General features: G+C 35.7%; 1 protein-coding gene across 1 annotated transcript in view; it reads right to left on the bottom strand.

Annotated features, from left to right (window-relative positions):
* Window positions 1-3085: 3085 nt before the first annotated feature.
* Window positions 3086-14580, bottom strand: part of DGKB (diacylglycerol kinase, beta 90kDa) — a 327543-nt gene continuing 316048 nt past the window's right edge. The window contains exon 26 of the mRNA XM_010577640.1: window positions 3086-4267. Within this exon, the coding sequence (XP_010575942.1) occupies window positions 4160-4267 (108 nt within the window). The 3' untranslated portion in view covers window positions 3086-4159. The remainder of the gene's footprint in view (window positions 4268-14580) is intronic.

Raw genomic sequence — 14580 nt, 5'->3', positions numbered from 1 at the left:
CTTTGACCACTCTTCGGTTCTCCTGTGCTTGCAAGCCCTTCTCCTTCACATGAAGGGCTCAGTTATTCCTCTTCTTGGGCCTAACTCCTCCCAGACAATCCTTCTCCCTGTGAAGGAAAGAAACACTACCCACATCCTACAGCTCTAAATGGAGGCTTTCTCTAAATCAATCTAATTAATCCACTTCCTTGGCACATGACTGCTCGTTAGCCCTGAGCACCTTCATCTGGCCTCCCAGGCCTCACACCACCATTTCTGTGGGCTGCCTTGGAGTGACCTACCCCTTTCACACATCACTTTGAACATCTGTTTTGTCATTGCTTAGCAGAGTTCTCTGATCTCCTGCTTTCTTGTCTAGAGATAATTCTTTCTGATTTTTTTTTCCAGTTTTGTAGCCATTCTCTCTAGTCACTCTTCCAGAGAGGTGAGGGACAACAGTTCTCTGAAGTGAGAGCTTCCCAGAAAGTCTTGGTCTTGCTATGATCCATCCACCTCAGAATTACAAGCCCCAGAAGCCAGTTGGGGTTGAAGGAAGGAAGTTACAGAATAGTGCTAGTACCCTAAATCACTAATAATCACTGAATAGCTACAGTCTCAGCAAACAAATATTAACCTAGAGGTTAAAAAAAAAAAAAAAGGTCTTTTTCTCCCTTTCTTACAATAATTATATCTAACCCACACATTCTTTGACTGTATTACTTCTTACACTGGTATTTTGAAACACGTTGAAGTCTGTGACTTTATTTGCATTAAGTAATTTTGGATATTAGCTAATCATTGTTGCAATTTACATGCAATACTACAGAGCTGATAAGAGTGAGGAAATGTTACAGAACATCTACTTCTGCTTCAGAAACTAAGTGCTTCCCAGCTCATCAAAGCCCTAAGCATATCAGCACGTTACCTGATCTAACATGCACGTACACGTACACACACCAATAAGCCTAAATCACGATGTCTAACCCCCTAGCTTTAAATAATCATGATGATATGCATACAAATATCTTGCAAGTACTGGAAACAGTAATTCTGTATTTGTCTCTGCAAGAAATTCTGCTTCCACCTCCTTTTAACAGGAACTCATGTGAAGTGAGAGTGATGCTAACCAGTTTCAGAAGTTAAGGTTTCTTCCAGAGACATCATGTTCTTTCCTCAGCACGTTGCCCAGCTGCAATGCTCTAGTAGGGAGATGAAAAATTTGCAAATCCAGTGTCAGATATAATTCCTACATAGTTGTAATTTCCATTTATATTGCAAACATCATTAATGAGGCCTTAAAGAATGCTTCACTGTAAACAGTGGAGGGTTTACAGCTACTACTCTTCAGTCAATGTAAGAACAGTGCATCTGTTTCAGCTGTATGAAGATACATGCACATATTCTTTGTTTCACTTCATACACTCGTGTATAATTTCATGAAGTTAATTCTGTGCGTACTGAAATAAAAAAAAAGGACCCCCCTCTGAAGTTCTCTGTCATTAAATCAAGCATTTTCCTTTCATACAAAGTTTTACGTACTCTTAAGATTTTCTCTTCATCAATACTTTCAACCTGAGCATGGTTTTAAATTATTAGAGGCCATGTTAAAAAAACCAACCAAACAAGATTAATAGAAAAACAGACTGTCACTGCTATGGTAAGTGCCAATACAGTAAAATGGCTGCTTCATTATATTTTGCTACAGTGAGAATTTGATACATACTGACCAACAGGTCTGATTTACCTTTTATAGGTTGTCAGAATTGTATGTAACTGTGATTACATGAACCCATATATCCCTTTTTATATGAAAAAGTATGTTTTGAACAATTTGCTATTACAGACTGGCACATTTAAAATTGCATACATTATTAAATAATAGCTTATGTATAATTTTATTTATTTTCAGAGTTACAATGTTCATGAGATAATCATAGAGCACATTATATATTATTGTTAAACACATTTTTGCCACAAAAAGTTGAGAGCATTAGTAGAAAATCCTATGTCAAGTTATGTGAAAATATTTATCACCTGTAACCATAATTTCATAAAACCAATGTACACTTTAGGTAATATTATGTCAGCAAGTTCCTTCTTTTTGCAAATATCTTTTGCTCTATACTTATGTATGCTTGCATTTAAGAAGTGCGTCAAATGCTTCTCTGGGTGTGTGTTTGCAATGCACAGGAAAAATACGAGTTTACTCCTACGGCAACTGTGATTGTCAACACCACTGGACCCAATAATGGGGAATTACAAGATCTTAATTTTAGCAATTAATTGCCCTCGTATTTCTCCACCTAATGCTGAACATAACATTAATTGGTATTTACCTCCTAATGTTTACAGAACACATTCTGTATATTTCAAAGACATAATCCTTACCAACTATATACTGACATTTATTTCAGTGTCTATTATATAAATTAGGACTCTGTTGATTTCTTATACTGAGGAACAAATGATAGTAACTTTATTTAAACACATGCACAGTACCGTGCACTACAGAATGATGAAGTACTATTTTTTTAATGGATGAATGAATCAATAGAAAAATAGATTTAATAAATCATTAACATTTTAAAGTCTAGATAAAAATGGGAAATCATGCATTTCAAGCAAAGTTTTGTTTTTTTCCTTGTTTGTTTTTTGATGAAATCTCTGAGAACTTAAGACATGCAGAGCTGAGAAGGAGATCACTCTGAACAATGTTAAGACTGCACAAAAAGTTTTGATTGAGACTGTTAATATGCAAGACTGAAAAAAGTTGCCATTCTTGGACTTCCCTTCAACATTAGACAGTGCTGTGCAAACCTCAGACAAATCCCTGTATTATGATTTCTAAGCTGTTAGGAAGTCTCTCAGAGGGCTAAGAAAGAAAAAACCTGAGCAACTGCCTCCCCAAAATTTATGATAAGAAATGTTTTGATTCCAGACAGCAGACTACAAAAGGGGAATAGATAACAGTTTATGCTTTCCTTAAGAGATTAATTTAGGCGCTGAGTAAATTATGGATGGCATAAATTTATAAATAATAATGACAACAAAATTAGATATAAGTTTAATTTTCCAATATTTAGAGTATGTGTCTATACGTATCAATTTATGAAACAAACGAAAAGCGAGTATTTACTCACAATTAATTTAATGTTTTTTCCTACCCCAACATTTGTCTGGACATTGCCAACATAACCAAAAGAACTGTAAATTTTCAGAAGTGAGTCTACTCCAGTGAACTTGATTAATTATGCATTAACCCATTTCTCTGAAGCATCCTTCACTAAATCTTTGGTGGGAAATGCACTTTATTAGGCATGAGCTTTGGTTATTTGTGTGCATATGCACTATGCTATCGGTCAATATGCAGAATGATTTAAAGTTTGCCATGTTACAGAGATGTATTGCTCATTAAAAAAATTCTAGTGTTTCAACAAACAACACTGATGGCTAGTTTTGCAAGTATTATCTTCACTCTGAGCACGATCTCCTTAGCCTTATAGTTTTTGCTCAAACTTGCACTGACTTCCAATCATACAAAAACTTATACAAAGGTAATCATGATCACTTGAATACTGCACACGTTGTTAGATGTTTTCAGCAGGTACAGTTACTCACATACATAGGAGTTATCAGAATAAGATATAAGATTTTAATGCTTAGCTGAATTAAAATACTCTCAGGGTAGAAAGAAATTATAAACTAAAAGTACAGGTTAATGAGACCTGTAATAAACTTAACTCTGAAACAGGTCTAATTGGCTATTGATGTAAAGATGTTTGATTCAAGAGATACTATTGAACCTATGGCATATGATCATTCTAGTTGAAAAAGTTGAGATGGAAAAGAGAAAAAAAAATCAAATTACCTATGGCATTCTCTTCCCATATTCCACGGCAGGACTAGCCCATAGATTAGTAAATGGTAACGCATGCAACAAAAAATATGCTGTATCACTTTATGTAAACATCTGCTTTCATCATGCAAAATGCCTACAAAACTGTGACAGTATTTTTTTCTAGTAGCATAGTTTTACATTAGCTCAGTTACAGAAACTGTTAAACCAAAATCCATGATTTTGCAAGTAAAAGATATTCTAAAATTCTTGAAAGATTTCCAGCATAAATATTCCAAAGCCCAACAAAGCTAATTGGTTTTCTAAAAACTAAACTACATAGGCTTATTCCTTGCTGTGGTTCCTTGTTCTTTTGATGATGGAAGAAAAAAGACCAGTTTTTGGAGGAGGTCCCATCAACATGGGGGCTTGGTTCTTGTGAGTAATTTTTATCTGGGGGAAGAAAGAAGAAAAACAGAGTTAACCCTTGAGTTAGTTCAATTCCAAGTATCTGAGATGCCTGAATTATCTTTGTATGCAACTTCCAAACCTTCTTCATTTAATCAAAAATGAAAGGAAAATACCTGTATTTTTTTATAAATGTTACATATGTGGTTAAACCAATCTATGTGTAATCATTGTTTCCACAAATACTTTAAATTATACAAGCAATCAATATTAAAAATCATATGCAATAAAATACATGCCAATATATGATTTTACTTTTTGAGTGTGGGATTTATTGCTTGCTGTTGAATATTTTACATATTACAAGATGAATAAGAATTTAAAAGTTGGAAAGGACACACATGCTGACAGACCAAGCTGTTGCCGATTAAGATATGAGCTATGTCTTTGTATGCTTTATTTATACATCAATTCAAGTTGTACTTCTCTTTTAACACAGGCCACTGCTTAATTTCAAAATAACCATTATGAATGAAAGTCAAAAGTTAATACACAAAAAAGGTCAAAAAAGATGAACTAGCATTCTAATTTGTTAATTAACTATTAATAGAATACACTCAAATATTGAAAAGACTATTTAAAACACTTTGTAAGACTGCTCTAAAGCCACCCGTTTTGATTTCTTTGATATAAAACTACGAATCACCTTAAATGAGACAACCTTAAAGTAGATTATGTCTGCAATTTTCTCTAATTCAAGTCTAAATTAGAGAAGACATTTTATGAATGTATGCTATGCTCAAAGCTAATTGAAAGCAATTATCAAAGTGGCATTTTGTCTGTGACTTTAAGATACATTGTAAGATAATAAATGATTCTCATTATGTAATAAAAAGGTCACATCTTGCCTTTGGGCTAGTGACGCTAAGAGTTTTTCAAAAGCAATCCGAGACATTTTCTTTAGTGAACTACGACTAATACAAGAACCATCACTTATTAAATATCAGTTGTCACCTGCATAGTACCCACATCAGAGATGGGTATTTCTTTCAAAAAGAAACACCACCTCATTAAAAACTGGAAAAATATATCTCTTGAAGTGCATACCTGACATTTTCAAGTTAAAATGAATATCCTTCACTTGTCATTCACTAATAGTAATGAAACAAAAAATGTATGTCACGTGCAGAGGCTCATTAAAATATAGATCAGGACATTTCTTGGGGTGGAAATTTACTTTACAATATGAGGAGACAGAAACATAAAAATCTCAACAGAATCAGTGGGTTGGTTTAACTCTGTTAGAGCCTTTACTCTCCAAATGCTCATTTCCATGCCACCTTAGTTCATCAGTCTCAAATTTCATCCATGACCTCTTTTTGTCAACATTGTTCATTAGTATCAAATTTAGCATACAGGGTTTTTTTGGCAACCTAGATTAATTTCACACGGATAATAACTCTCACTTTCAAAGACTGGTATCAACATATTTTCTAATGAGAAATTCTGCTTCAGGCACCACTTTGGAAGCCAAATCTGTAGTTGGGGCAAATTGGCATTATTCCATTGATGTAACTTCATATCAGCTGATGATCTGGTCCTGGAAAATCGCCTCAAGGATTTTTGTAACTTTAACATGCTTCATAAGACATATTTTGGGACTCAGGAACAGTGATGACATCAACCTGATCCTGAGGATCAATACATGAAGTAATCTGCAGCTGCTGTGAGTGAATTTTTTGAGAGTCATAAGGGTTCAGCTTATTGCAAGATTTGGCCATGATGTGGCAGTAGGAATGGCCTCAGAGTTTCCTTTCAGAGATAAATCATAGTAATTCCATCTTAAAATGAATGAAAGAGCAAAGCTCAAAAGATGGCTCTAGTATGAAGAGGTGAGGTAATCCTGAGACCCCATACAGATTGCGTGTTGGACTGGGGCTATTCAATGCTGCTGAAGATGAATGCAATTACATATTGAGAAAATGTTTATCATTTGTAATGTTCTTTTTTGGCTTGAGCCATCTGTTTCAGAGACCATGACCTCTTCAGTATGTTGTATCCTATAAGCTGAGATCAGCTAAGATGCCTGAACATGATTAACCACTCATGCGCATGGGGATGGAGTCCTATATGCATTTCTCCAAGACATATTTTCAACTGTTATAAATTGGCACGATTCCAGTGGAGTAAAATATATTTTACACTCTGAAAATACAAAAATAAAGTGTAAACTTAAGGTATTTTTTTTACTTATGCATGGTAGTGGATGTTAACATTGCATTGGTTAACAATTTCTCCTGGTGAAAAAAAAAAAAAGATTAAAAAATCTTATCTTTGGGTGATAAAAAGAGATCAGTATGTTTGTAATACACACTGGACCATTGCACTACCTTGCCTGAAACAGGCTAATTTTGTCTTTCTCATGTGTCATGGTTTAACCCCAGCCAGCAACCAAGCACCACGCAGCCGCCCAGCCCCCCTCCCCACCCAGTGGGATGGGGGAGAAAATCGGGAAAAAGAAGTGAAACTCGTGGGTTGAGATAAGAATGGCCCAACAGAACAGAAAAGAAGAAACCAACAACGACAACGACAACACTAATAAAATGACAACAGTAGTAATAAAAGGATTGGAATGTACAAATGATGCACAGGGCAATTGCTCACCACCCGCCAATCAACACCCAGCGAGTCCCCGAGCAGCGATTCCCCGCCCCCACTTCCCAGTTCCTATACTAGATGGGACATCCCGTGGTATGGAATACACCATTGGCCAGTTTGGGTCAGGTGCCCTGGCTGTGTCCTGTGCCAACTTCTTGTGTCCCTCCAGCTTTCTCGCTGGCTGGGCATGAGAAGTTGAAAAATCCTTGACTTTAGTCTAAACACTACTGAGCAACAACTGAAAACATCAGTGTTATCAACATTCTTCTCATACTGAACTCAAAACAGAGCACTGTACCAGCTACTAGGAAGAGAGTTAACTCTGTCCCAGCTGAAGCCAGGACATCAAGACTTTCAGGCAATGCATTTCTGCCCTGGACTCTCAATTCTGCTTCTGTTTTCATACTGGCAGTGCTGCCAGAGTTGGTGCTGTGAGTTTGGGTGACAAGTGACAGTACACACTTTGAGATGGGAAGCAGCACTAAGTGTCTCAGAAAGAGAAATAGTGCTCTAGATGAAAGTAGGACTGAACACTGAAAGTGCTGTATGGGAGACTGAAATGGACCAAAAAAAAAAAAAAAAAAAAAGAGAGAAAAATCTTTAATTACAAGCAACCAAGATTTAGCTTAGTTAAAAATAAAGAAATCACTACTTACAGCTGTAGATAGATTCTGTGTGTGTGCACATGGAGTGTCTAAAGACTAATTTTTACCTTTCAGTTTCTCTTTCATTCAGCAAGCAACCTCATGTCTTTTTTAGTACAAGCACAATTATAAAAGTTTTAAATAATACATATTAAATTTTTGTTTTTCATTTTTCCTAGGTGAATCTGTGATTTACACACATGAGAAAAAGAGATTGCTCAGACAAAAATCCCAAAAGCTGAAACCCTAGCTTAACACATTTTTATGAACTGATGATACCCTGACAAACATACTCATACAAATTACTATGGAATTCTGGAAAATAATTTTTTATTTTCCAGAATAAAAATTCAGTTTTATTGAAAATATATAATAATTTACAGAAAATATGGAGGACATTCTAAACATAAATTAGGGGAGTGCCTGAAGGGCTGCTGGGGAAAAAAACCGTTCTATTTGGCATATTTGGCACAAATTTGTATTTAAAAATAGGCAAAATGAGGAAATAACAAAATTCCATTTAGGGGGAAAGTATATAGCCACATGAATTGCTAAGATATCATGGATTTTTTCTGTAAGCCTGATACACAACATTATAGGCTAAACTCAAACTGTTGAAGCCAATGGCAAAACTCTCATTCACCAACTGACGCCAAGATTTTATCCCATGAGTTCAGGATCACAGAAATTTAAAGGGCTGGTGTACCTAGTAAATAGGTTTAGCAGAAAAATACTGCATTTGCAATTTCAAAATCACCTTTCCAGTGTTAGAAAGTGTGTCCAATGATGTATTTGTGGGAAGGAACACCAGATCTAATTAAAAAAGAGCATAATTCTTAAAAGAAGAGATGGTAATTGCTCCCTATTTGTTGATAGCAAATTTTCTGATAAAGGAGAAACCTGAATTTGTGATACTAAAGACATTTATAAATGCATAAACCAGACATTTATTTGTTTCAGGAGCAGGACGGAGTTTCAAAATATGCCTTGAAGGCACATTAGTACAATGCACCCACTAAATGAAATGCAGTGAGCATGAGTAATTTTAGTGTGATAACTGTATCTTTTAGGTCAATCAGTTTTGCTTTCATACTCCTTTCTCTGCAGTATGTGCTGGTTACCTACGTGTTCCTGACTTCACAGAATGCCTAAACATTTACTACTAAGACAGAACATGGTGCTATAAGTACAGGTACTAACTACAATGCTGAATGAGAATAGAAAACTGGAAACAGATAATCAACTCTGCTTATAATATTTCAATTAATATTGAAGAAAGAAACCCTGTACTTTAAGGACAGAGAGGAAAAACTGGCAGAAAAAACTTCGCAGGTTAGAGCTATTAGTTTACAGTCACTTTGTTCCATGCTATCAGTGGGGTTTGGATGTTGGTAGTTTTGAGGATATGAGCATTTTCCCACAGTCTAGATGCCCATATGCTGCTCCCCTTACAGGAAATGGAGGGATGCAATACCTCTATATCACAGGAGTACCAAAAACTTTTATCTTTCCATAGGTGATCAAGAGCTACACTGGGTATCATGATATGAGTAAGTCCTATAGAATGTAGGCAGTACTAAACAAAATTAACCTGTGACTTGCATTATGTGGTATTTTGGCCCAAATCTCTTCACATCTAGACCAGTTGTTTTAAATATAGCTTTACACAACACATCTTTTAAATAAATTTCTTAACAATATTATTGTGCAAAGCGCAATCAAATCTAATCAGTTTGGCATTAATTAAGCTCTAATAATATACTCTAGTCTCTCTCCTAAGTAGTGTGATCCGTTTCCCCTTCACACAGGTAGATTGGAAAACATTATGGTGTCATCATAATTTTTAAACATACCGAGAAAATGACAGAGCTGCAAAATTAAAATAAATGATTAATGGCATTTTTTTCATGTTTTGTACTAATAGGTATCACTGAGGTTTTAAATTAATAGAGCTGTCAAGCTCAGGGTTGTTACAGATCCAGTGCAGAACTAAAATGGAAATTATGTATTCCACAGACACCTAAAGATGACACTTCGGAATATTTTAAATTTTAATTAGTAGGTGCAATTGTTTTTCCCCCCTCATCCCTAAAACCACTGCAAATTAATTGGCAATTAGTCACAACTAATTCTTTTCTTAACAATCTGAACTGGAAAGAAAGATGCATTACATGTTAGAGCATTTGTGTGGGGTGCAGAAAGCACACATGCAGTAAATTGCTTTGTCAATTACAAAGACTACTGTTGTGAATTTAAGAAAAAATATGCATAGGTAAACAAAACTAATTAACATGCAGTGTACCTGTGAGCACAAAAAATAATGCCCAGCTGCAAAATAAACTGTTAGAAACTCAATAAATCACTCTGGCCTCGAAACAGAAATGCATGCACGTTGTTTCTCATAAGGGAAAAAAATGCAGTGTTTTAGTATAATACCAAAACCTTTTTCTAGCGATTGACTTCCATTTATGGGTTAACTATGTACTAATTGTCTAATATTCTACTAAAATCAGCCACCATATCTAGGACCCAGTTCCTCTTTGCTTTAAAGAGGCAGACACAAAAGTTTAAATTCTGCCATTATAAACAACTGATAAGAAAATACTACATTCAGTGACATGGAAAGAAGATACTTTACAGATGCAGTCTAGAATACAGCTGCAGCTTCTTCATGTGGATCTACATAAAAGCAAATCTGTGACTCTCTTTTAGTTTTCTTACCCAGCCCTGGTGTATAGTGATTATTAGTAAAAGGGGTTTTTTTTGTTTTTAGTTCTTGTTTCTCTCTGGATTTAACTACAAAGGTAGGACTTCACTAGGACCTCTGTGCTCAGGCTCAGCACATCTCTAGGGACTAAAGGAAAGGCTACAAAGGACCCATTCATTCATTCAAAATTATTTTTAAGGTGCATTCAAATGATAATATTTTTAAATATTATTTCTGAGTGCCATTATTAAATGGCTTACTACAAGTATTCCTATCAGTAAATAATTCTAAAAATACTATGTGTTTCAGATGTCTATGAAATTATATTTCTGGCCGTCCATTAGGTGGGCTCTGGCTATGGATTTTCATTTTTGTTCCTCCATTTCGGCAATATTCTTGCATCTTCTATAGACATTTCTGTCTTCTACTTTTAATTTAATGTTGCTAGCAGCTTGACACTCTTTCAGATATGATGCCAACCAAGTCAGGAATAGATGAAAGAACTGAAATCACAGTTATTTCTAATTAAGATGGAATATTCTTATGGATTTTTTCAAAACAATGCTAATAATTTATGTAGCTAAATTGAAAGATTACGTTTCTTTAAAAAAAATCCTGATGGCTAAAGCTAGAAGTTTATTGAATTAGCTTGAGAGTCTTTGAAGTTTCATTACTATTAATGACCTGTTTGGAGATCAGGTGAAACCATAGATATCTTTCATGTTGCTATATTTGTCTGGGAGAGCTCTGATAGAATTTCCTCTTCAGCTAATCAGACGAGATGTTTAACATAATATTAACATTATCATCTTTCCTCCTCTCAAAGACTCTTCTATAAAAAACAGTGAAAACAATAGAATTTGATGTTCAGATTCTGCATCTTATTATACCAGAGCAGAGTGACTTTGTCAGACACTGCAGCCTGCATGTGTTCAACATAGTGAACAATTCTGGATGACAGATCTTTAGACCAAGCCACTCACATTTCTAAGTATGCACAGGACCTACAGGAACATATTCCTGCTCTCATCGAGGGAGGCTATGTGTGTGTGCAATAGGACATCATAACAGAAGTTAAAAATAAGCACATGACAATTTCTTAAGTACCAAAACTGACAGCAGGAATGAAAAATCACAGATCACAGCTTCTGGGGAATCACTGCATTGTCTATTGCATCCCACAGTGTTTTCTTATAGTCCACACTGTCATTTTGGGGGAACATGATCTCTATATGCATAAGAGGGGACAGCTGTCAGCAACTCATGCTACTTGTATAAAACTTTTTTCCAGTCAGAAAGGAGAGGTAGCAAAGATAAACTTGTTGATTCCCTCAATAGGAAATAAACTTCCAAGCCTGCATGTGCAGCCTGCATCCCACACATAACAGGGATTTGATGCAGAACTTGTTTTCCTTAATATGCGTAACAGAATAGCAGGAGAATTTTGATCAGGTTGAAGTCAATTTCTTGAAAAATTGCTTGAAAAATACTCTCATTTGTATCAAAATCTGAAGCAGAAACAGAGGAGGACATCTGAGCTTAACCACTTGCACCTTGAGCCAGAGTTGATTCAATACCTGCGAATTGTATGAATTTATTTCTCACTTAGTCTCTGTAATTTTTATAGGTCAGTCCATAAAACTACTGAACTTCGATGACACTGAAGTTCCTGAGATGATCATACCAAAATAAAACATGTGTTATTTCAACCTTCTAAAAGACAGCTAGAGAAGGAGGGATAGCAATTTTTTTTTAACAATAGCTTTCTGGCTGGAGTACCAAAGAATCAAAAACTTGAGACTCAGCTGCTGTGTCTAACTGATGCACACAACCTGTGCAACATAACAAGGTGCAGGGGTCTCTCCCCTAGAACTAGTGAGATGGTATATCCAAGCAAGCCAGTACTGTGTGGAGACGGTAGCTTCTGTCCTTAAAGCCATATAGCTAGTAAACTAGTAAGCACCTTCCCTCAGCAACCTGATGTGAAACAAGAGGTAGCACGGGAATGTCCCCCCATGTCTCAATGCATGATGTAGGAGTGCCAGCATCTCTGTATATGAGCCTCAGTTCCTTGTAAGAGCTAGGGAAAGAAATTTCCTAAGAGGGGAAATAGAAGAAAAATCAAACTCTCATACGTTTCCTAAGGAACTAAACTCATCGATTTCTTTATCTGATCATCACACTTTTTTACATTTAAAAACTGGTCATTAATCATTTGCTTTCAGGTAATTTTGGGAGAAAGCTGCAGTTTTGCCTCCAGAGAAGACAAAAGCTCATGATTCTTATATTTGTCTCCTCTTTTTTTTTCTGAAATTTGAGTTATTGCAGGTTCAAATAATTGGCTACATAGTTGGCTACACATAAGAATTTATTTTTATTTTATGATTTTTTTCGGACTCTGGTTTTGGATACACATCACTGAGATATCATCCTGGTACTTTTGTAATCAAATACATTTTGGCTTCCAAACAAAGACCTCTCTGAAGCACACAGTTAGAAATCCAATCTTAAACTTTGGTTGAGAGAAAGCTAATATCCACTTTTGTCATTGTCTCAGGAGGAATTCCTAGCTACTTTGCAGAGAACTTCAAGGAAAAACTGTAGTGTAGTTAGAATTAGTGGGGAGGGAAGAGGTTGGACCATACATGTTTTTTCCTTTCCAAGATGTAGAAAATAGAGCAGGGTAGATATACTATAATGCAAGGAGCAATTACAATAAATACATTAAGCTCCCCAGCAGAGAAAAAACGTTTCCTGAAAAAATGGATAATATAACATAAAATAATAATTCTGTATCTAAATTCATAGAGGAGCAGTAGTCTAGACAAATAGTTCATCTATTTTCTTCTCAGAGGAAATAAATACATTCAACAGTATGCTTTTCTTGTGTAACAAAAAGTCTGTTCTCTTAACAATGGTACAGCAAAAAGGATGGGTTCCACAGAATAGTATATGCCATTTCTATCCCCTTTAAAACGGTACTTCAACTGGACAGCAGTAATTATCAGTAATAATTTACTGTTTCCTCAAGGCAGTAATTGAAATGTAAGAACTGTCTCTTTTTCCAGGTCTGTCCTCAATCGTGCAGGCAACCTCTGCTAGCATTATCAATCAGATAGCAGGGATTTTGCACAGAGCAAGCAATCAAGACAAAAAAAGCACATGTTATTGCCAGCATCCTTCCATAAGTTCTCTTCTGTCATCTGGCAACTGAAAAATTACATGTCTTTTTTTTGAACACGTAACTGCTGGGTTCAGTACTATTGCTCTGCACCGAGCCATAGCTGTAGAAGAGGTAAAGATAATGATATCTCTTAACTCCAAAAGGTTTCCTGGAATAAATCTTGTAAAAGCCCCACTGTTCTGCCTTCACACAGTGTGTGTTCACATGGTTCTCCTCTTATTGCAGCATCTGAGCACTTAACAGAGAATTTGAGTTCAGGCACTCTCCCTGCTGTTCAGCTGTACACTATGGTGTATCTGGCAAACATGAACTACCACAACCCTTTTATTTCATCCTAACCTACACATTATCAGCTGCCACACCTTACTGAAGGTGCTCCCCTCTACTTCTTTGTGTAGCCTTTAATTTTATTACTGACACAAAGTTCATGAAAGTGATCCAGTAGCCTGGTTTGGAGAATTACTCCCATCTGTAGTGGGATTTCTTCCTTGTCACATTACTGTTTTGTCATACTTACAAGCTGCAAGGCTACAGCAATTCACCTACTTAAAAACATGGGTCTTATTTAGGAAAACAAAATTAGTAAAATTGTATATTAAAACATGCTACTAAGACTACATTCAACAATAAAGAGCTTAAATTTCTTCAATATCTTCTCCAAATGCTTGGTTAGCCTCTACAATTTATCAGAGAGATGAGAATGGAGAGTTCTTAGAGCCACACCTTTCTTGTGTTGTCTGTAAACAGTTACTCAAAGAACCTCCTGTGAGCAAGCTCCTCCCTATCCTATCCTATCCTAACCCATCCCATCCCATCCCATCCCATCCCATCCCATCCCATTTAATTGCTATTTACCTGCCCTCACTTCATATGCGTGGGCACTGAAACAAGAAACTAAATTTCCTTTATTTCTCCTTTAAACTGTAAGGATTTTTTAAGTATTAGTTCTATTGTATAATTCAATCAGCACAGTCAAGACTTCAGCTTTCAATAAAACATCCTTGATATGAACTCTCAAAAGCACAATGGAAAATCTTCCTAAATTTTTAAAGAATAATTTGTTGCTTTATACAGTTTAGCATGAAAACTAACAGTGGCTCTTCCTCAGCAATATGGACTATAAATCTGATACATCATTATAAATAAATGATCACATTGGGTAAAG

This window comes from Haliaeetus leucocephalus, unplaced genomic scaffold (genome assembly GCF_000737465.1).
Source record: "Haliaeetus leucocephalus isolate CR32 unplaced genomic scaffold, Haliaeetus_leucocephalus-4.0 Scaffold566, whole genome shotgun sequence".
NCBI classification, from domain to species: domain Eukaryota; kingdom Metazoa; phylum Chordata; class Aves; order Accipitriformes; family Accipitridae; genus Haliaeetus; species Haliaeetus leucocephalus.
The sequence above is the reverse complement of the archived record's forward strand: the minus strand, read 5'-3'. Positions and strand labels throughout refer to the sequence as shown.